Source organism: Chiloscyllium plagiosum, chromosome 21 (genome assembly GCF_004010195.1).
Source record: "Chiloscyllium plagiosum isolate BGI_BamShark_2017 chromosome 21, ASM401019v2, whole genome shotgun sequence".
NCBI lineage: Eukaryota > Metazoa > Chordata > Chondrichthyes > Orectolobiformes > Hemiscylliidae > Chiloscyllium > Chiloscyllium plagiosum.
The window spans coordinates 20,462,692-20,487,155 of NC_057730.1; the positions used below are offsets into that span (position 1 = coordinate 20,462,692).

Consider the following 24,464-nt stretch of genomic DNA (forward strand, 5'->3'; position numbering starts at 1 on the left):
TTTGTTGTAGGGATTTGGGGGGGGGGGGGGGGTCTCTGGCACTGTAAGGCAGCAGTGCTAATCACTGTGCTGCCCAAAATTTAGTACAATTGCAACATTTAAAAGGCATCTAGATGGGTATATGAATAGGAAGGATTTAGAGGGACATGGGCCAAGTGCTGTCAAATGGAGCTAAATTAGGTTAGGATATCTGGGCAGTATAGATGAGTTGGACCGAAGGGTCTGTTTCTGTGCTGTACACCTCTACGACTCTCTTTGTCATCTTCTCTACCCTCCTCTGATCGTTGCAGTCTGCCAACTTTGGCTTCTTTCATATCCCCAATTTTAATTGGCCAACTGTGAAAAGCTGTGCGTTCAGCAGCCTGGACCTCACGCTCTAAATTGTTAATTTAATTAACTTTAACATTTCTCTTCGAGTGTTCCTTAAAACATACCTCTTTACCAAGCTTTTGATCACCTGTCCTAATACTCCCTACTCTGGTTTGGTGTTAAATTTGCTTTCCATTGTTCATGTGAAGTATCTTGGGATGGTTTACTACATTAAAAGCGCTATATAAATGTATTCGCTGTAGTTGATTGTAAGTTTAAAAAGACAAAAAATACGGAAAACCTTTTACAGTAAGATACTTAAAATAAGAGAAAATATAAATAAAGTTCAAGATGAATAAAATACGCAATTTCAATAAATGGTTCAGGAATTAATTACAGAGCAGACATTAAACTGCAATCTGAAGTTTTGGCATCCGAACTGAGGTGAAGATCTAAATGGGAAACAGCCCCCTCGTGTGCTAATGCTGGAGAATTGTTGCTGCAGACTGTACAGGTGTGGTGAAGCAGCAGCTTTTAATAAGGACATAGACGAAGCAGTCGCACAATTATGAACCTGTCCTGTAAAACAATGTTTTAGAGGCGATAAACTTTCATATTCACCAAATCCCAGTAAAATGTCCATAACATGGAAACCAAGATTAATCCTCCAAAAATTATTACTGAATCCCGAGTGCCCCTACTACTTGAATTTTCGTTTGTGATGTGTATCGAGTTTTCTCAACGTGCAGCTCAAGTTTTGCACAGCTGCATGCGTGCGCTCACTTAAATGAGCTGGTTACATATCATAGAGGCAGCATTGTTCCTGAATAGAGAGCAGAAGATGATTTCTACCCTGTTGATACTATCTGAAAGGCGATCCTACCCAACATACCAAAGTTTTCTCACCAAGATATCTCCACTGCTTTCCTCCATCGACTTCCGTCTCATCTCAAAGTTACTTGGTTCGCCTTTTTCTTGTCTTAGCCCATTTCAGGCGCCAGTCAATGGCAGATAACCGATCACTTTTTTTATATCACGATCCCCTTACATTCCACATCGACTTTCAAAAACGTGCCCAGAACCCTCACTGTTTTGAGTGTTTTACACTCAGCCCAGAGAATTTCGAGAGTCAGGTTGAACGAATGATTCTTCAAGCTCCCTCTGGAGGGTGATTTACTCACTTTTTTGATTGTTATAAATGAATGGAACAAACGGAGACCAGGGTAGCACCGAAACAAAGGCCTGAGCCCTACCCCCTCCCCCCATTCATTAACATATGGAGCTCCCCCTCACTCATAACATTTCCATTTTTAACACACGGACCACCTGCATTCGATGCCAATTGTTCAATTTATTTCCCATCTTCTCATTCAAACAAAAAAGGGTTTGAAACATATTTATCCCATTGAAATGAATGAATTCAGTGTGTAACTTGAGGTTAGCAGTCAAACCGGGCCCACCCAGACCGCGGTGATCATTTGTAATGGAGGTGGGGGAATATTGAAACTAAAGTCACTTGTCGAAGAAGCTTTCCAATTGCACACTACCTGCTCCCGCATCTGCCTATTTACCCAAACACTCTGGAAGCATCGGATTTACAACATTCCAGAGTAATAACATTTCCGAATTTGAAAGGTTCCCAGAACAGTTCTCTGTTGCTATGGGAGATCTGGGGTTTGTTTTTGAATGGTTAAGCGGCGTTCTTGTCATGTTGCACAGGGACTGGCCTAACCACTTTCCACGTGTTTTGTGTATATTGCCACCGTCTCCCAGCCAGGGCCCGCCGCAGTAATGACGCCTGAAGATTGGAACGTCCGCCCTATACGAGGTGGGCCTGATGGGGAAACCGCAGCATTTCATAGGGAGGGGGAGGTTTAGATTGTTTGGCTGTGTTTTGTGCAGTTTTTTGGCTTTCAACACATCGTACACACGACAATTTATGACCAACAAAAACTTACATGTACACTGCGCCTTCAACGTACTTAAACGTCACAAGGCGCTGCACAGGAGCTTAATCAAATAAATTGAAAAACTCAAGTCACAGAAGCAGATAGTTTATCAGATGACCAAAAGCTTGGTCATAGAGGTGGGTTTTAAGGAGCGTCCTAAGCTTTGTCTTCTTATTTAATGAGTTTCTCTATATCTACTCGGCCACTAAGACCACATCCATTTCACATTGCCCACATTGCTTCAGTACATCTCCCGCTAACACTTTCACTTTCGACCTTGTTGCCTCTACATCCATTGCTCTGATTGATACTCTCCAACCCAGCCGCCCACATTCTGTAAACCTGAGGTTGCCCAAAGGTCTGCCACCAAGTCCTGTTCACCTGTCAACTGCCTCTGCTCTTTGACCTACTTTGGTTCCCAGTCTCATAATGCATTGATTTGAAAATGCTTTTCTTTCTGTTAAAATCGCTCTCTTCCCTTCAGTCCCTCAGACGGTATCTACATTCTCCTCCAGCCACTCAATCCTCTGAGGTCTTTGTGCTTTCCCAGTTCTGGCCTCCTGTACATCCTGATTTTCTGTGTCCCACCGAGGTGACTGCACCTTCAGTCCAAGTTCTGGGATTCCTGCTCAAAACTTCTCTGCTTCATGACCTTACTTCCTTTTATTTAAGAGGCTCTTTAAGTGCTCTTGTGGTGCAGTAGTAGTGTGGACCAGGAGGCCTTGATTCAAATCCCACCTGCTACAGAGGTGTGTAATAACATCATTGAACAGGGTGAATAGAAAGAAAATAGGTAAAATCTGCATCATTGACCAAGCTATTGGTCACACTGTAAACTATATATTTTATATGTAAGTTGTTGCTGTTGCTGAGCCCATGATTGGTACAAAACTAAATATCTGAAAATACCTCGGCCTTACATAGAATCAAAATGAGTCTCAGCCATAGAAACAAGCCATTGGGTCTCTGTTGATGTTTGTGTGCCATACATTAGCTGCTCCTTTCACCTTTATTCATCTGAACTCATCAACTTATCCTTCAATTCCTTACTCCCTTGTATTTATCCATACAAACGTTAAGTGCATCTGTGTTATTTACTGCAACCAGTCCTGTGGTAGCAAGTTCCACGTTGTAGATAACATGGGAAACAGAAGGAGAATTGGACATTCAACACCTCGAGCCTGCATTGCTGTTCAACTCGATCATGGCTGATCTTCTACCTTAATACACCTTTCCTGCATTGTTTTTTAATAACTTTAATATCTATAAATCTATTGGCTTCTATCTTGAATGTACTCAGTGACTGAGGTTCTACAGGCCTCTGGGTAAATTCCAAAGATTCATACCTTCCAAGTTAAAAACTTCATCCTTATCTCAGTCCTAATGTCCTTTTATGCTGATACAAGCCGGACAAAACATTCTTCCTGCATCTACCCAGGTGAGCCCTTTAAGAAATATGAATTCTTTAATAAGTTCATACCTTGGTCTTCTAAACTGTAGAGAATGTACACCCAATCTCTTCAATCTCCCCTCATAAGTTATCCCACTATCCCAGAGATCTGTCTGGTGAATCTTCATTGCAGTCCCTAAATGACAAGTATATTTTTCCTTCAGTAAGGAAACTAAAACAACACACAATACTCTAGTGCAGGCTTACCAAGGTTCTTTAAAATTGAATATCTTTACTTTGTACTCAAATTCTCATGATAAAAAGTGAATACTCCATTTCCTGCTTAGATGCTTGCTGCAACTGAATTTTATCTTTCACAAACTTATGAACAAAGAAACACAGGACTCTGTGGACATCAACACTTCCTGATCTTTCACCATTGAGAAGAAAAGAAGAAATGCCCTGGATTTCTGTTTTTCGTAACAAGTGGATAACCTCATGTTTTTATCGGTTATATTCTATCCACCATGATATTACCCAAAGACTTAACCTATTTTTCTCATCCTACTCTCAAGTCACATTTCCATCAAGTTTTGTATTAACATCAAGCTTACAAATATTACATTTGGTGCCTACATCCAAATCATTAAAATAGATTGTGAATATTTGAGGTTCAGGCATTAATTAGTCACAACCTGCCAATCAGAGTATGAATTGCTCTGTGTTCTTTCCATTAATCAATTCTCCGTCTGTGCCAATATATAACCTCCAGTTCCATGTGTTTATGGAACCTTTTAAAAAGTTTTCTGAAAATCCAAAATACTTCACATCCACTGGTTCCCCATTATCTAATCTGCTAGTTACATTATCAAAAAAACCTCTCATCAGTTTGTCAGACATGATTTCCCTTTCATAAACTGATGCTGTGTCTGCTCAATTCTAACATTATTTTCTAAGTGCACAGTTATCACATTCTTTGTAATTGATTCTAGTATTTTTCCTACTACTGGTGTCAAGCTGACAGGTCTAATTTCCAATTTTCTCTCACCCTTCTTTCTTAAATAGGGGGATTACATTTCCAACATTCTATCCTGCATGAATCATTCCAGAGTTTCTAATATTTTTGGAAAATGACAACCCATGCATTTACTACCTTGACATAACTTTGAGGTTACTAGGACCAGGGAATTTATCCATTTTTAATCCCATTAATTTCTTTACAAAAAAAATGAGTTAGCCATTTCTTATAGCATCATACTAAATCCACAATATCCCATTTTCTAGTTCCTAAACATACTGTTCTAGAAAACCATACCTTCCAGGAGTTTGTCCTCCACAACATTAGTGCTAATTTTCCAGTCCAAATGTAGAGTGAAGTCCCCTGTGACTACTGCATTAGACTACTGCTTATACTACATGTACTCTAGTTTTGCTGATTTATATTATGCCCTACATTACCACGATTGCATGGTGGCCTAAATCCTACCAATGTGTGTTGCCTTTTGCTGTTTGCCCCATCTGTATTGATTCGACAACTTAATCTTCCAACCTAAGATCTTGTTTCTAATAAATTGATTTCATAAATTGTTTGCGAAGACATTCTTAAATTTGTGTGCTCTGTCCATTCCTGCCACACTCAGATCTTCCCTTATTGTTACTTGTTTTGTCTTAGTTTATCACATTTGAACCCCCTTTTTCCCCTGGTCCCACTATTTGGTTTAAAACCCTCTCTATCACACCAGTTATATGACTCATCAGACCATTGGTCACAGCATGGTTCAAGGTGAAGGCCATCTCAATGGTACATCTCCCACTTAGACCATGAGGCATAGGAGCAGAAATTAGGCCATTCAACCCATTGAGTCTGCTCTACCATTCAATCGCGGTTGGTAAGTTTCTCAACACCATTCTCCCGCTTTGTCCCCGTAACTGGGCGACACAGTGGTTCAGTGGTTAGCACTACTGCCTCACTGTGCTAGGGACCTGGGTTCGATTCCTACCTCGGGTGACTGTCTGTGTGGAGTTTGCCCATTCTCCCCGTGTCTACGTGGGTTCCCTCCAGGTTCTCTGGTTTCCTCCCACAATTCAAAGACATGCAAGTCAGGTGGATTGGCCATGTTAAATTGCCCATAGTGTTAGGTGCAGTAGTCAGGGATAAATATAGGGTCTGGATGGTTTACTGTTCAGACTTGTTGGGCTGAAGGGCCTGTTTCCGTACCGTAGGGAATCTAATCTAATCTATTAAAAAACCCTTGATACTGAAGAACCTATCTATCTCAGTCTTACACACACTCAATGACCTGGTCTCCACAGCCCTCTGTGGCAATGCCCCAGGAATTGAAACCCATTTTCCCCACTCGAATCTTTGATCCATAGAGTTAACCCTCTAATTTTATTTACTGATTTCCAAATTGCTTTTGTCTCAGATAAAATACAAAATTTCTGCTTTTTAATTTAGTTCCTAGCTGCTTATACTCTCTAAGCAGAACCACTTTCTTAATCCTTTCTATGTGATCACTACCTACTTGGACCATGACAGTTGGATCTTTCCCGTCCCACGGCAAATTACTTTTACCCAGAGTAGGGGAATCCAAAACTCGGGGGCGTAGGTTTAAGGTGAGATGGGAAAGATCTAAAAGGACCCCAGGGGCAACTTTTTCACACAGAGGATGGTGCATAAATGGAAAGAGCAACCAGACGAAGGGATAGAGGCAGGTACAATAACAACATTTAAAAGTCATTCAGACAGGTACATGGATAGGAAATATTTCAAGGGATGTGGGCCAAACACAGGCAAATCACACTAGTTCAGTTTAGGAAACCTGGTTAGCATGGATAAGTTGGGCTGAAAGGCCTCTTTCTGTCTTTTGACTCTATGGTTCTAGCAGAAAGAATGAGTCATGAACCTTGGAACCAGGCAGATAGCAAACAGCCTTCTAGACTCTTACTGTTGGCTGCAGAGAACAACGCCTTTCTCTCCCTGATTTGACAGCCATCTACTACCACATATTCCTTATAACTCCCCAGTTTGAATGGCTTCATGGTGCCATGGTTTGCTCCTCATCCATTCTGTGACCCTGATTTCATCCATGCAGGCTGCAAGAACCTCAAACCTGTTGGATAATTGCAATGGCAGAGGCTCCTCCATTTCTATCTTCTTGGTTCAAGATTCCCTTTACTTGCCTCATTCAAAATCACACTTTCCTTTCCCTGACCATGGACCAAATGGAGCAACCCTCATGTTAAGGGGTATAACAGCATCTTGGATAAAATATACAGGTAATGATCACCTTCCCTGATGTATTTTAGTGTTTACAGCTTCAACTCACACTCCCTGGATAAGAGAAATTTCTCCTGAATTCCTCAGTGGATTTTTTAGTGACTGTTTTATACTAATGCCCCCAACTTTTTGTTTCCCTGTCATTGGAAACATCTTCTCTACACTTATGTTATAATTTTAAAGACTTTATCAGATCACTCCTCAGCCGCCTTTTTCTATGATTAGAACCCCAATCTGTTCCAGCGTTCCTGATACTCCGAGTTTATTCTTGTGACTGTATTTTTTGGAGTTTCCTCACTACTTCTCAGTGCATAGCTGATACACATAGTAACAGTTACACTCTCATGAATTAAACAAGGCTATTCTGTGTTACAGAACCAGATGGAGATATGAAAGATGTTCCAGAACATAACTTAGGTCCCAGCCTAAATACATTAATCAAAAAGGATGTTAATGGCCTGGGTTTGGTCTTGATCGAACATGGATCCTTTCTGCAGATCGTTCATGTTATTGGGAACAGTTCTGGAGACAGCCACAGAGCAGCAAACCTAAAGCAAGGTAATTTAAAAACAAAACAATCTGTTGTAAGAAATCTGATAAAACATGACTACCCTTTCAAAACCAATTGGCCATATGAGCAGGGTGGGTGTTGAGTGGAATGACCCCAGTAAAGCACCTGTGGAAATTTAGTTCAGTTAATTAAATAAATCTGGAATTGAAGATAGTATCAGAAATGGGGTCTGAAACTAGCAGGTTAATGTAAGAGTTCATTGTGTTCAATAATGGCATTTAGCGAAACAAATCTGCCATTCTGACCCATGTTAATTACCCTCTGAAGTGACCCAGCATTCCACCTACTCGAAAAGAGATGAGGAATCCATGCCAGCCTTGCCACATCCTGTGAATTAATAAAAAATAAATCATAAATAGATCCATCTTTCCACTTGTGGTGGGAGCAAGGTGAGTCCAAAAATAGAAGTGAAAAACACAAGATAGTCACGATTGAAATCTTAAGGAATACAACAGTGTTTTATACCTCTTTATCCAGAGAGTGGTGTGAAGGTGGAATGCGCTACCATAGACAGTAGTCTGAGATGAATAGCAATGATGCATTTGAGGGGAAACTAAATAGACACCAGGGAGAAAGGAATAGAAGAACATGCTTTTTCTTGTTCTGCTAAAGGGTCATTGACCTGAAACATTGCCTCTCTTTCTGCTTAGATTCCTTCAGTCCTGCAGAGTATTTTCAGAACTTTCTGTCTTTATAATAGAAAGATATGTTGTTAGGGTTCAGATACTGATCTCCAACTATGAAGAGGGATGGGAGAAGCTCTCATGGGTCAGTAAATTGGGCTGTAAATTCTTTATGCTGTATCTATGATAAATAAAACTGAAAAAAGAAAACACAAAGATCCAACAGCATCTGTCGAGAGAAAAACTGAATTAATATTTTAATCAATAACAAGAAGTTAGCAATTTAGCAGAGTTTGAACAAAGGAAGATTTGTGATAATTTGGATGACAGGAAATAAGTAGTTAAAGGGATGGTGATGCAAAGCAAAAGGTAGCAATGAGACAAATAACGAATCAAAAGATGGGTGTGAAAAACATGTAGTTGGTTTACAACAAACAATTGGTAGAGGATTTTACGAATGAACATATGAATTAAAAGCAGGTGTAATCCTCTACATTCCCACCTACTCCCAATAATATTTCACCCTCTTGTTCATCAATAAGTTATTTACCTCTGCCTTTAAAATCTCAAGGACTTCTTTCTCAAAAGGCAGCAGAAGCAGAGTTCAAAACACTCTTCTGTAAGAAAAATATTCTCCTTTTCGTTTTCTTAAATGTATGACTCCTTATTTTTAAACAGTGACCTTCACAAAGAAAACGTCCTTTCCACATCCACCTGGTCAAGATCCCTCAGGATCTTATATAGTTCAATCAGGTCACCTCTTACTCTTCTAGACCCCAGCACATACAAGCCTAACCTGTCTAACCTTTCCTCATAAGAAAACACCTCCATTCCTGAGATTTTTCCCAAAACATTTTCAACTTTTTTTAAAAAGGCCAACCAAAACTGTACACAATATTCCAAATAGGCTTTCACCAAAGTCCTGTATAATTGAAGCATTGCTTCACTATGCTTGTTTTAAATTTCCATCGTAATAAATCATATCATTCTATTAGCTTTCCTAATTACTTGCTGTATCTGATACTAACTGTTTGTGATTCATGCATGAGGGTACCCAGATCCCTCTGCATCTCAAAGCTTTGTAATTTTTTGCCAATTAGAAATTGTGCTTTTTTATTATTCTTTAAGCCAAAAAGGAAAACTTCACATTTTCCCACATTATACTCCATTGCCACATCTTTGCCCACTCACTTAACACATTTATATTTTTAACCTCCTTACATTCTCTTCACAACTTACATTTCTACTTGACTTTGTGTTATCAGCCAAGTTAGCAACTGTACTTTTGATCCCTTCATCTGTCATTACAGAAATTATAAAAACCTGAGGCTTAGCACTGATCCCTGTGGAAAATCACTATTTCGTCTTGCCATCAAGAAAACAAACTATTTATGCCTACTCTCTGTTTCCTATTAGCTAGCCAAACTTCTATCCAAGCCAATTTGTTATCCCCTACACTATTAACATTTATTTTCCTCAATAACCTTTGATGCAGCACATTATCAAATGCTTTCTGAAAATCAGTACAGGATATCCACTGGTTACAATTCATGCACAACACAAGTTACTTCTTCAAAGAACTCTGATAAATTTGTTATACATAATTTCCCTTTCAATGAAACCTGATTTCATTGAATTTCTCCATGTGCCCTGCTATAATGTTTTGAATAATAGCTTTACTATAACAGATGTTAAAATAACTGACCTTTAGTTCCCTGCTTTCTATCCCAGTGGAACCCATTCCCAAATCAGGGCAATTTTTGAAAACCAAAACAAATGCACCAACTATCTCGCCAGGATCTTTGTTTATGATAAAAACTGAAAGAACTGCAGACGCAGTAAATTAGAAACAAAAGCAGACGTTACTGGAAAAGTTCAGCAGGCCTGGCAGCATCTGTGAGGAGAAATCAGAGTTAATATTTTGGGTCCGGTCACCCTTCTGAGGAAATGTTAACTGTGATTTTTCTTCACAGATGCTGCCAGACCTGAATTTGGTTAGATTACTTACAGTGTGGAAACAGGCCCTTCGGCCCAACAAGTCCACACCGACCCGCCGAAGCGTAACCCACCCATACCCCTACATTTACCCCTTTACCTAACACTACGGGCAATTTAGCATGGCCAATTCACCTGACTTGCACATCTTTGGAGTGTGGGAGGAAACCGGAGCACCCGGAGGAAACCCAACCAGACACGGGGAGAATGTGCAAACTCCACACAGTCAGTCGCCTGAGGCGGGAATTGAACCCGGGTCTCTGGCGCTGCGAGGCAGCAGTGCTAACCACTGTGCCACCGTGCCGCCCACCTGCTGAGCTTTTCCAGCAACTTCTGTTTTTGTTTTTGATTTAGTTTATGATTCTAGCGTGAGGTTTCAGAATGACCCAGGGACTTGACAGCTCCCACAATTTGTTCAGTTTGAATCTCCAGCTGACTTCTGGGAAACAGTCAAGGGGAATATCAAGAGGTTATTTATCCTCAAAGGTGTTCAGAAGGCAAGAGAGAGAGACAGGGAAAACAGTCCAAACTCCAGAAAAACATGCAGAACTAACTCCTGCTGCAGATGATCGGGGTTGATGTCACAGAGGTTCTCCAGGAGGTGAAGAGCCAGCAAGCTTCACTCTTTGCCTCAGAGGCCTCCAAGCTAATCTTCCAATCAAGGGTCTGCACTGTGGAGCAGGATGAGACGTGCTCGCATTTCTTCTTCCAGAAGGTGCACAAGGAGAACTCTGTGTTGCAGCCTGAAGGAAGAAAATGTCTTGGTAACAACATCTCAGTCTGGCACCCTGAGGATCAGCAAATCCTTTTATGCAGACTGTATGACATGAAGCCCACAGACAGCATGGTCTCCCAGTTGTTCCTGTCCTCTGTCACGGAGGTTAAAGATAACAGCACAAGGGAGTGGCTAAACCAGCTGTTATCTTGGCACGGTGGCTCAATTGTTAGCGCTGCTGCCTCACAGCGCCAGGGACCTGGGTTTAATTCCAACCTTTGGTGACTGCTTGTGTGGAAATTGCACATACTCCCTGTGCATTTGTGGGTTTCCTCCAGTTTCCTTCCATAGTCCAGATATGTGCAGGTTAGCTGGATTGGCCATGCTAAATTACCCATAGTGTCCAGGGATGTGCAGGCTAGGTGGATTAGCCATGGTTACAGGGATAGGGTAGAGGGGTGGGTCTGGGTGGGCTGCTTGTTTGGAGGGTGGCTGTGGACTCGATGGACCGGATGGCCTGCTTTTATACTGTAAGGATTCTAGTACCACTTTCCTGGTGATAGTAATTTTTTTGAGTTGCCCTCTCCTATTTCCTGATTAACAAATAATTCTGGGATGTATCTTGTATCCTCATAATGCATACTGATGCAAAATACCTGTTCAATTCATCTGCTGTCCCTTTATTGGTCATCTTTAATTCCCCAGTCTCACTTTCTACAGGACCAATGCTCACTTTAAGTCTTTTAACTTCTAAATATCTTTAGAAATGCTTACTATCTGTTTTCATATTTATAGTGAGCTTTCTCTTATACTATGTCTCATTTACACTCATTAATATTTAAATTTAACCTTTCTAGTTAATCACAGATGGTGGGTTCTACTTGGATTTTTTTCTATAATTTTGGAATCTATACATTCTGGAATACCCACCTAAATGTCTGGCTACCATGCCTATATTGACCTATCCCCTAACCTAATTTACCAGTCCACTTTATGTAGTTTTACTTTCATGCACTCATAATTGCCTTGATTTAAGTGTAATGTTCTGGTCTTGAACCCACACTTTTCTGCCTCAAACTGAATGTAAAGTGGAATTATTTTATGATTGCAGCAATCTAAGGGCATATTCAACCACAAGATTATTAATTAATCCTAACGTATTGCAAGGTATCAGGTCATGTATAACTTGCTCTCTGGCTGGCTCCGAAATGCCCTGTTCGAAGAAACTATCGTTAAAGCATTCTATTGAATTATTTATGGAGGCTATCTTTCCCATTGACCTTTCCAGCCAATTTGTAGATTAAAAATCTCTCATGATTATCAACTTAATTTTCTGAACAAGGTCCCATTACTTGTTCTTTATATTCCATCCTACCACATGTGAGGGGGCTGAAACATCAAATGGTTTCTTGCCTTTATCATTTCTCATCTCCACCCAAACATGTTTCTACATCATGGTACCCTGAACTTAAATAATTCCTCTCTCCTGTGTTAATACCACCCCTCCACCTTTTCCAAGCTTCCAATCCTTTCTAAATGTTGTATGCCATTCAATACGCAGGTCACAGTTTACATCAACCTGCAGCCATGTTTCTGTAATGATTATCAGATAGTACTTATTTATTTCTATTTATGTCATCAATTAATTTGTTTCATTTGAAATATTATGTGCATTCAGATATGGACACTTTATTTCATTGCTTTATTATTTTTGTAACCTCTAGCCTCATCTGTTGATCTTCACTAGCTATCCCTTTCGATCATGGTCTGTTTATTATTTCCTACATTAATACCTTTCTGACTAGCCTTGTCTCGCTACTCTTTGACTTACCAAATCTTCCTAAACTGGATCTTTTTCACCACTGTTTAATTTAAAACCCTCTATACTTCCCAAGTTTTGTAGCTGAATAGAATACTGGTCCAAGCAAGGTTCAGTTGTAGACCAATGCAGTGCACAGGCCACACTCTCTCCAGTACTGGTGCCAGTGCCCCAATAACTGCCCACTTTTACCACACCAGTCTTTGATCTACACAATTCTATGATTTTATTTCCTCTATGCTAAATTATGTATTACTATGGTAGTAATCTAGGGATTATCATCTTTGAAATTTGCTTCTTAGTTTGCGCTTAGCTCCTCATACTGAATATGCAGAACCTCTTTCTTTGTTCTTCCTAAGCTGTTGGTGCTGACATGACATGAACAAGATAAACTGGATCCTCCCCCTCCCACCACAAATTATATCCCAACCCAATCTAGCATCTCCCTATAGCTCAAATCCTCCAACCCTGGCAACATCCTTGAAAATCTTTTCTGAACCCTTTCAAGTTTCACAACATCTTTCCGATAGGAAGGGGACCAGAATTGCATGCAATATTACAACAGTGGCCTAACCAATGTCCTGTACAGCCGCAACATGACTTCCCAATGACTCAATACTCTGACCGATAAAGGAAAGTATACCAAACGCCTTTTCCAAACAAGCAGCCTACCCAGACCCACCCCTCTACCCTATCCCTGTAACCCTTCCTATCTACCTGCGACTCCACTTTCAAGGAGCTATGAACCTGCACGCCAAGGTCTCTTTGTTCAGTAACACTCCCTAAGACCTTACCATTAAGTGTTCTCCAGTCCTGAAAGGTGTATCCTGAATGGGCACCAGCCATATAATAGACTTCTGAACTCTGATGCAGAGAACAGTGTCAATCATACTCTAGTATCCCTTAATACCATTACATTCCTTTCTGCTACTCCCACTTGAATGAATTCCTTTATCACAGTGCCATGGTCAATGAGCTCAACCACCCTGCAGCCCTTACTCTCATCCCAACAAACTGAAAAAACATTGAACCTGTTGGACAATTGCAGAAGGTGATGCTCCAGCTTCCACACTTGTAGATGTTACTGTCCTTTTCCTGACGAGATCAGACCAGAAGACCCTCTCCTAAAGTGTATAACCACTTCCTGGAATAAAAGTGTCCAGTTAACATTCTCCCTCCCTGCTGTGTTGAAGTGCTGGTAGTCTAGCTTCTAGCTCATAAACTCTAAGCCAAATCTACTCGGATGGCAAACACTTCCTTCAGATGTGTTTGCTATGGATCATACTGATGTCCTGGAGCATCCTGAAATCTAACATATCACCATTTTTATTGTGTTTGAATTAAGTAATTAATTATCTGATGAATGTATTATTGAACAAATTAATGTCTTTTTCTCACTAATGGTGACAGTATGAACTTAAACCTTAGAATCTAATAAACTTCTTAAGACAATGTGGTCAAAGAGAATACTTGATTTGGAGGAGCTGGTGTTGTACTGGGGTGTACAAAGTTAAAAATCACACAACAGCAGGTCATAGTCCCAACAGGTTTATTTGGAAGCACTAGCTCTTGGAGCGCAGCTCCTTCAACAGGTGCTTGTCAAGTTTAAGATCGTAGGACACAGAATTTATAGCAAAAGTTTACAGTGTGAATTATATTTTGAAAAAGACCTAGAAAGTTTGTTAAGTCTCTCATCTTTTAGAATGGGCATGTTGGTTTCAATTCTTTCATTTGTAAATTCCAGAACTTTCTTAAAGTTACATTCTCAAGTGAACTTTAACAATAGGTGCCATGTTGGCTCAGATAATGCATTGAAGGTGTGAGGTGCCCTGTGTGAGGCTGTCTGTGCCCCAATGTTCGGACTGATTCTAATCTACAAAAGGGATTTACAGAATCTTACATGGATTCATGCAGTTTTTGAGCAAAAGAAAATGTAATTCTGCAAGTCCAAATTCACCCCACAAACTTGACTTACTTGAGACATATGAAATAATCAGAGGCTTAGATAGGGTGGACAGTGAGAACCTATTGTGCGTGCGTGCGCGGGGGGAGCATATGAGAGTCTGTGAGAGAGTGTGTGTATATGTATGTATGTGAGTATGCCTGTAAAGGGGTACAAGTGTACATGAGAGGGTATCATGTGAGATTTTGGGAGTGTATGTGTGAGCGTATGAGAGAGGGTCTGTGCGAGTATATGGGTCTTTAGGAGTGTGCGTGTGTGGTGCAGTGGGGTCACCTGTATTAGATTACTTACAGTGTGGAAACAGGCCCTTCGGCCCAACAAGTCCACACCGACCCTCCGAAGCACAACCCACCCAGACCCATTCCCCTACATTTACCCCTGCACCTAACACTACGGGCAATTTAGCATGGCCAATTCACCTGACCTGCACATTTTTGGACTGTGGGAGGAAACCGGAGCACCTGGACGAAACCCACGCAGACACGGGGAGAATGTGTAAACTCCACACAGTAGTGTGACATGAACCCAAGGTCCTGGTTGAGGCCACCCCCATGGGTACCAAACTTGGCAACAGAATACTGAAATACAGGCTGCTAGACTAGATGGGATTGAGGTGCACAAGGAGGACGCATTAGCAATTTTGGAAAGTGTAAAAGTAGATAAGTCCCCTGGGTCAGATGGGATTTATCCTAGGATTCTTTGAGAAGCCAGGGAGGAGATTGCTGAGCCTTTGGCTTTGATCATTATGTCGGTATTGTCTACAGGAATAGTGTGGGAAGACTGGAGGATAGCAAATTTTGTCTCCTTGTACAAGGAGAGTAGAGACAACCCTGGTAATTATAAACCTGTGAGCCTTACTTCGGTTGTGGGTAAAGTGTAGGATTTATAATCATCTAGAGAGGAATAAGTTGATTAAGGAGAGTCAACATGGTTTTGTGAAGGGTTGGTCGTGCCTCACAAACCTTATTGAGTTCTTTGAGAACGTGACCGAACAGGTGGATGAGGGTAAATGACCTTGTTGATGATGGCATAGAAGGATGGGTTAGTAAATTTGCGGATGACACTAAGGTCAGTAGAGTTGTGGATAATGCTGAAGGATGTTGCAGGTTACAGAGAGACATGGATAAGCTGCAGAGCTGGGCTGAGAGGTGGCAAATGGAGTTCAATCTGGAAATGTGTGAGGTGATTCACTTTGGGAGGAGCAACAGGAATAAAGAGTACTGGGCTAATGGTAGTGTAGATGAGCAGAGAGATCTCATTGTCCATGCACATTGATCCCTAACAGTGGCCACCCAGGTTGATAGAGTTGTTATGAAGGCATACGGTGTTAGCTTTTACTGGTAGAGGGATTAAGTTTCGGAACCATGAGCTCATGCTGCAGCTGTACAAAACTCTGGTGTGGCCACATTTGGAGTATTGTGTACAGTTCTAGTCACCACATTATAGGAAAGATGTGGAAGATTTGGAAAGGGTTCAGAGGAGATTCACTAGGATGTTGTCTGGTGTGGAGGTAAGGTCCTGTGAGGAAAGGCTGAGGGACTTGAGGCTGTTTTCATTAGAGAGAAGAACGTTGAGAGGTGACTTACTTGAGACATATGAAATAATCAGAGGCTTAGATAGGGTGGACAGTGAGAACCTATTACCTCAGTTGGCGATGGATAGCACGAGCTTTAAATTGAGGGGTGATAAATATAGGACAGATGTCAGAGGTAGTTTCTTTACTCAGAGTAGTAGGGATGTGGAATGCACTACCTGCAACAGTAGTAGACTCGCCAACTTTAAGGGCATTTAAATGGTCATTGGATAGACATATGGATGAGAATAGAATAGTGTAGGTTAGACGGGCTTCAGATTGGTTCCATAGGTCAGCACAACATCGAGGGCCAAAGGGCCTGTACTGCGCTATCATGTTCTATGTTCTAATAAAATATATGATGAAATCATTAGCTTCTTATTTCCTTTCTGCTAGAATCTCTTATCTAATGTAATCTATGTGTTTGTCGGGAAAATTACCAGCCTCGGAGTCAGAGTTCGGGTTCAACAACAGAGTTTATTGTACAAGGAATTACCGGAGCTCCGGGGAGAGAAAGACACCAACAGCTCAGTGGTCAGCTGCGAGTCTTCTCTCAACCCGGAGCACGTCAAGATACTTTTATACATTTTTTAATATAATAGGTCAGTGATGAGGTTATCGTCTTTGTAACATAGTTTGTTTATTGTAAACATTGCAGTATCGTTAATAGTTTTGGTGCAGTCAATGTCAGTTCCAGCGCAGCCTTTGTTAATTTCAGCCTGGTCATTGTCAGTCTCATAAAAAAGAGAGATCCTATAAAGTGGCTAAGAACAGTGGGAAATCAGAAGACGCATCAGCCATGATTGAATGGCGGAGTGGACTCGATGGGCCGAATGGCGTTACTTCCACTCCTATGTCTTATGGTCTTATAGTTCCAGCTCAGACATTGTCAATTTCTGCGGAAGTTCATTACTGTAGTAATGGGTGCTAATTGCTCTTGCTGACAAGGATGATTACTGCAGCCCTGGTATTAGCACTTGGTATTGAGTCCGTATCAAACAGTTAGCATTTCCATCAAAGGTGTTGGCTGGACCCAAACCCTCGGCGGGCAGTATACACTACTCCCCCACCTGCTTTAAACTAATCAACTAGGCTGTGAGTGCATTGTGCTGGCATCCTGGTGGCCCCCCAGGGCAGTATCTGTATTTGCTCTGCTCTCTCTCTTCATACTGTGGTCCGGCGACCATCTTGCGTGCCAAGTGGCCAACTTATGGCTCAGCGGCTAGCTTGCATGTGTGTGCTTAGTGTCACCCTGCCCCGTGCCATCTCCCACTTCATAGGGTATTACACATTTTTAAAAATTTATATTTTCTCAATTTCAGCACTTCACACACAGTAAGCAACATCAGTTACTCATCAAACAATCAACTCATAACTTTCCTGTGGTGTCACTGATGAGTTTTCTTTCAAGTCCACCAGAAATTATGAGGGGCATGGATAGGGTGAATAGCTAAGATCTTTTTCCCAGGGTAGAGGAGTCCAAAACTAGCAAGCATTAGTTTAGGGTGAGAGGCGAAAGATTTAAAAGGACCCTAAGGGGTGTTTTTTTTCCACACAGAGGGTGGTACATTTATGGACTGACCTGCCAGAGGAAGTGGTGGAGGCTGGTACAATTACAACATTTAAAAGGCATCTGGATGGCTACATTGAATAGGAACAGGTTAGAGGGATATGGGCCAAACATTTTAATTTAATATCCAAACTTCCATCTTTAAAAATTGTCAGTTAAAATCAATGTGCTACTTAGGATAACAGAATTCAATTATGTTAATACATTTAACGTACACATGAAATTAAGTTAGAAAATGTCAATGCTGCATGATTCAAAATTGAAATGCATGTTACAGAACCTGGAAGCTATACTTAAGAGGATTAATTATACAAATTACAAATAAGGTTTCTGCAAGTGTCTGAACAAAATTTCAGGCTTTAATCCATAGTTAAAGATTAAAATTTTGCCTCGATGGATAAGTCCATCACTTTCAGTCCAAGAGAAACAGTAATGGAACATACCAAGAATACCGGTCACAGTGTTAGCAATTGAAGTCACAGACTGTGGGCGGCACAGTGACACAGTGGTTAGCACTGCTGCCTCACAGCACCAGAGACCCGGGTTCAATTCCTGCCTCAGGCGACTGACTGTGTGGAGATTGCACGTTCTCCCCGTGTCTGCGTGGGTTTCCTCCGGGTGCTCCGGTTTCCTCCTACAGTCCAAAGATGTGCAGGTTAGGTGAATTGGCCATGCTAAATTGCCCGTAGTGTTAGGTAAGGGGTAAATGTCGGGGTATGGGTGGGTTGCGCTTCGGCGGGTCGGTGTGGACTTGTTGGGCCGAAGGGCCTGTTTCCACACTGTAATGTAATCTAATCTAAACTAGCCACAGTGTTATGACCAAAGCTGTAGGAGTGCATTGTTTCTGTAGTCCCACTATTCCACAGCTCACAGCATGGAATAAAAATATCCTTTCCAGTTACCAACAAAGTTCCTTGTCCATATCAGGATTGAAAATAAGAAGCTCTACCAACCAGACTTCTTAATAAACACAATTGTGGCTTTATTATCTGTAGTGATTGGAACCAGGTGGACCTTGTTCTCTGTGAAATCCTTCATTGGGATGTTAACCAGGGCCAATCAGGAGAGCCCGGGCTGACCATCGCAATTTGGCGGTAGTGTGGGGATTTTAAAAAATATAACCAGAGATTAGAATTTCCTCAGTTCAGGGGACTGATTCTGAGCTGGCTGGCCACAGCCAGTGTACTTGTGTGAGAAGGAAGGCTGGTGCCTTTTTGTATTCTCCTTTGGACTGAAAAGAACAAAAAAAAAACAGGTCGCTGGTTCACTGGCCACGTGGGTGTTTTCTCTGCGGTGGAAATGTCAAATAAAATTATCTCACACTTGTTTTTTTTTACTGGCTCCTGCACTTACGCACACACAACATGGGTACTGTGGGGGAAAAAACATCATTGCTGCAAGGCAGTAGTGAAAAAGATATAACAGGAGAATAAAATTTGCTCAGTTTTGAAGACTGACTCTGAGCTGGCTGGCCACAGCCAGTGTACTGTTCTCTGGTAAATATAGAACATAGAACATTACAGCGCAGTACAGGCCCTTTGGCCATCGATGTTGCGCCACCCTGTCATACTAATCTGAAGCCCATCCCACCTACACTATTCTATGTACGTCCATATGCCTGTCCAATGACGACTTAAATGCACTTAAACTTGGCGAATCTACTACTTGGCAAAGCATTCCATACCCTTACTACTCTCTGAGTAAAGAAATTACCTCTGACATCTGTCTTATATCTATCTCCCCTCACTTTAAAGTTGTGTCCCCTCGTGTTTGCTGTCCCCATACTTGGAAAAAGGCTGTCTCTGTCCACCCTATCTAACCCTCTGATTGTCTTGTATGTCTCTATTAAGTCATCTCTCAACCTTCTTCTCTAATGAGAACAGCCTCAAGACCCTCAGCCTTTCCTCGTAAAACATTCCTTCCATACCAGGCAACAACCTAGTAAATCTCCTCTGCATCCTTTCCAAAGCTTCCACATCCTTCTTATAATGCGGTGACCAGAACTGTACACAATACTCCAAGTGTGGCCGTATCAGAGCTTTGTACAGCTGCAGCATAACCTCCTGGTTCCGGAACTCAATCCCTTTATTAATAAAGGCCAAAACACTGTATGCCTTCTTAATAACCCTGTCAATCTGGGTGGCAACTTTCAGGGATGTGTGTACGTCGACACCGAGATCTCTTTGTCCACATTAAACTCCATTTGCCACCTCTCAGCCCAGCTCTGCATCCTATCTATGTCTCTCTGCAACCTACTACATCCTTCGTCATTATCCACAACTCCACCGACCTTAGTGTCGTCCACAAATTTACTAACCCATACTTCTAAGCCCTCATCCAGATCATTTATAAAAATTATGAACAGCAGTGGACCAACACCGACCCTTGTGGTATGCCGCTCATAACTGGACACCAAGATGAACATGTTCCATCAACTACAACCCTCTGTTTTCTTTCAGCAAGCCAATTACTGATCCAAACTGCTATGTGTCCCACAATCCCATTCCTCCACATTTTGTATAATAGCCTACTGTAGGGAACTTTATCAAACGCTTTGCTGAAGTCCATATACACCACATCAACCGGTTTACTCTCATCTACCTGTTTGGTCACTTTGTCAAAGAGTCAATAAGATTCGTTAGGCATGACCTACCCTTCACAAAACTGTGCTGACTGTCCCTGATCAGATTATTCTTTTCTAGATGGTTATAAATCCTATCTCTTATAACCTTTTCCAACACTTTACCAAAAACTGAAGTGAGACTCACTGGTCTGTAATTACCAGGGTTATGTCTACTACCCTTTTTGAACAAGGGAACCACATTTGCTATCCTCCAGTCCTCAGGCACTATTCCTGTAGATTTGAAGATCAATGCCAATGTGTGCAGTTCTGGTCACCGCATTATAAGAAAGATGTGGAAGCTTTGATTTGATGACAGGACCTAGCCTCTGTGCAGTTATTTCACTCACCTATCTTTTGGTTTGCATTGTGTAAGAACATTGGGATTTCTCCCCAGAGAGGGAGGGCACAGCCATGTGATGAAACAAGGATGACCTCCCACTCACTTTCCTTCAGCAACACGTTGTGAACACAGGTTAGTCAGTGCTGTAAGTGGTGAAGGTTCAGTTCAGTACTCGTCAAAATCGTCAGTTGAGTGGGTTGACTCTGAGCTGGCTGGCCACAACCAGTGCACTATGTCTAAGTAAATGGTACATTGACGAGACCGAGCAGACACAACGACAATGGATGAATGGACACCGTGCAACAATCACCAAGCAAGAGTGTTCCCTCCCAGTCGGGGAACACTTCAGCGGTCCGGGACATTCATCCATGGACCTTCGAGTGACCATTCTCCAAGGTGGACTTCAGGACAAGCAATAACACAGAGTGGCTGAGCAGAAGCTGTTAGCACCATTCAGTACCCATGGGAATGGCCTCAAACGGGACCTTGGGCTCATGTCACACTACAGGTGACCCCAGTACACAATACACTCTCTCTCACACACACATACTCCTACATACTGTCACACCCATGCAGATCCTCTCTCATACACAAGCTCTTTCTCGCTCACATGCACTCACATCCATACATGCACCCTCTCACAGACATATACGCCGTCACACTCACACACTTAACCAAATTTACAGACACATATACACACACGACTTGGAGATGCCAGTGTTGGATTGGGGTGTACAAAGTTAAAGATCACACAACACCAGGTTACAGTCCTACAGGTTTAATTGGCAGCACTAGCTTTTGGAGCGCCGTTCCTTCATCAGGTGGTTGTGGATACACACACACACTCTATCATGTGCACTCACACCCACGTGTACACACTCACATGCACAATCACTGTCGCTCCTACAAGCGCATACATACAAGTTTATGGGGTGAATTCTGCATGAATCCATGTAAAACTATGCAGAGGGCTTGTCAGTCTGACTAAACATTGGGACAGACTGACTTCACACCTATTGTTAGAAAAGCTGAACTATCTTGAGATAGTTCAAATCATACCTTGAGAATGTAATTGAAAAGAAGTTCTGGGATTTACATATCAAAGAACAGAAACCAGCATATCCAATTTTAAAAGATGGAAGATTTAATCTAAAATTGTTTAATTATCACATCGCTGTGACACTGGACTCCTTTGGCTATAAATTCTGTGATCATGATCCTATCCTCCACAACCACCTGGTGCTCTGAAAGCTTGTGCTTCCAAATAAACCTGTTGGACTATTTCCTGGTGTTGTGTGATTTTTAACTAAGTAAATAAACGTGGCTTGGGATATTGGCCTCTGTGCAAAACAACTTATTCAATAAAGATGCAATAAGGGGCAGCATGGTGGCTCAGTGGTTAGCACTGCTGCCTCACGGGACCTGCGTTCAATTCCTACCTTGGGCAACTGTCTGTGTGGACATTGCACTTTCTCCCTGTTTTGGCGTGGGTTTTTTCTGGGTGCTTCAGTTTCCTCCCACAGTCCAAAGATATGCAGGTTAGGTGAATTGGCCATGCTAAATTGCCTGTAGTGTTAGGTGCATTAGTCAAAGGTAAATGCAGGGTACCGGGTCTGGGTGGGTTGCTCTTCAAAAGGCCGGTGTGGACTGTAGGTAATCTAATCTAAATGATTAACATACCCAGTCAGCAATATTGTAGTATGAATACATATCCCTATAAATCTCACACAAATGCATACACTTTTCAGGAAAAGAGAAAAAAAGATTTCTCTCAGAGATGAATTTTCTAAAAAATACATTTTGAGCACTGGGTTTTTCTCAAAGTCAAAAGGACAATGCATAGGATATTCCAAAGCCTGATGCGCTGATATTCCAGCATGATTTGGAGATGCCGGTGTTGCACTGGGGTTTGCACATTCTCCCTGTGTCTGCATGGGTTTCCTCCAGGTGCTCTGGCTTCCTCCCACAATCCAAAGATGTGTAGGTCAGGTGAATTGGCCATGCTAAATCGCCCATCGTGTTAGGTGCATTAGTCAGAGGGAAATGGGTCTGGGTGGGTTACTCTTCGGAGGGTCAGTGTGGACTGTTTCCGTGCTGTAGAGAATCTAATCTAAACCTGTTGGACTATAACCTGGTGTTGTGTGATTTCTAACCATATTCCAACATGTTTGTTGATGAAGTTTTGCAGATACAGCTTGATCAGAAAATACAAGCTTGAGATAACTTTTCAACCATTCTTTCAAAACAATAATTAGGTTTCACCCTGAACTCAATAAGAGGGTTTTCTTTTCAGAAACCGAAAGAACTATGGATGCTGTAAACATTTTGATTCTGGTGACCCTTCCTCAGAATTGATCATAGCTAGGAAAATATCAGTTTATGCAGAAACAGGTAGAGGAAAAGATAAGGTGTAAAGCCCAGAGAGAGAAAAAAACCAGTTAGACAAAGGAGTGGATAACGATCTGGTTGGGAGAGTGAATAGCTGTTAATAGAAACTGTTAGTGGCTAACAATGGGTTGTGTGTAATAGCAACTAGGCGAAAGTGAGTATTGCAGATGCTGGAGATTAAAGTCAAGAGTGTCAGGCAGCATCCAAGGAGCAGGAAAATCAATGTTTCAGGCAAAAGCCCTTCAGGCAAAACACCTTCCTCCCCTTCCTGGACCTCTCCATCTCCATCAACAGTGGCCAACTCAACACTGACATTTTCTACAAACCCACTGACTCCCACCCGGCCTCCTGCAAAAATGTGATCCCTTATTCCCAATTCCTCTGCCTCTGCCGCATCTGCTCCCAGGAGGGCCAGTTCCACCATAGAACAGACTAGATGACCTCCTTCTTTGAAGACCGCAATTTACTCTCACACATTGTTATTGGTCATGTTGCAAGATCCAAAGATATTGGAGTGCTAGAGCAAGGGAGTTAAAGGACATTCTGGGGATTGAAATTAACATGAATCCAGTAATTCTGTTGGGGTTGCCAAATTTGCCCTCTCTGGGGGAACATGGGAAGAAACTGTAATATCCTTGCCCATTGCGTGAGGAAGAGCATTCTACTGAACAGGATGTCAGAAAAACCACCAGATCTTATGGGGTGGCATAAGCTGGTGATGGAGCATCTCTGCCAAGATTATCTCACAAATATGGTGCACCACAAAGCGGAGCAGTTTTATAGAACGTGGCAGCCCTTTTAAAATTATATTGAAGCTGACTTGTTGGAAATATTAGTCAGGGACGTGGTATAGCCGAGGGAATCTTTATGGGCACCCGTGGGGCCCCAGGAGGAGGAGACAGGAAGGAAAAGAATATGGGTACTGTAGGGGGCACTCCCAGGGATGGGAGCCTCAGTGGAGGTGTGATGAGTAAGATAGAATAAAGTAGTGAGATATAATTTAATTTATTTGAATATAGTTTAAGTTAGTATTTATTTAATATGTTTGTAGTTTAGTTTTAGTTAAGTAGATATGTTTGTTTTGGTAGAATAGTGGGTTGTTTATTAACAAAGGTAGAATGCTATGGCCTTGTCCTTTGTATTTTTTCTGTTTTGATTGTGTTATTCTTTTTCTTTATATATAAATGTTTTGTAAAAGATTTTTAAAAAAGCTTTTCATTAAAATTATTTATTAAAAACGACCACAATTCCCCCCCCCCCAACATGGTTGATGCCCTCCAATGCATCTTATCACTTCCTGCATCTCTGCCCTTGAACCCCACCCCTCCAACCACAACAATGACAGAACCCCCCCCC

The 24,464-nt window shown here is 41.7% G+C and overlaps 1 protein-coding gene across 1 annotated transcript in view; it reads left to right on the plus strand.

The window, feature by feature from the left end:
* LOC122560610 (PDZ domain-containing protein 9-like) overlaps positions 1-24,464 on the plus strand; it is a 33,080-nt gene that overhangs the window by 3,625 nt on the left and 4,991 nt on the right. Inside the window, exon 2 of the mRNA XM_043711415.1 lies at positions 7,304-7,486. Coding sequence (XP_043567350.1) covers positions 7,318-7,486 — 169 coding nt within the window. The 5' untranslated portion in view covers positions 7,304-7,317. The remainder of the gene's footprint in view (positions 1-7,303; positions 7,487-24,464) is intronic.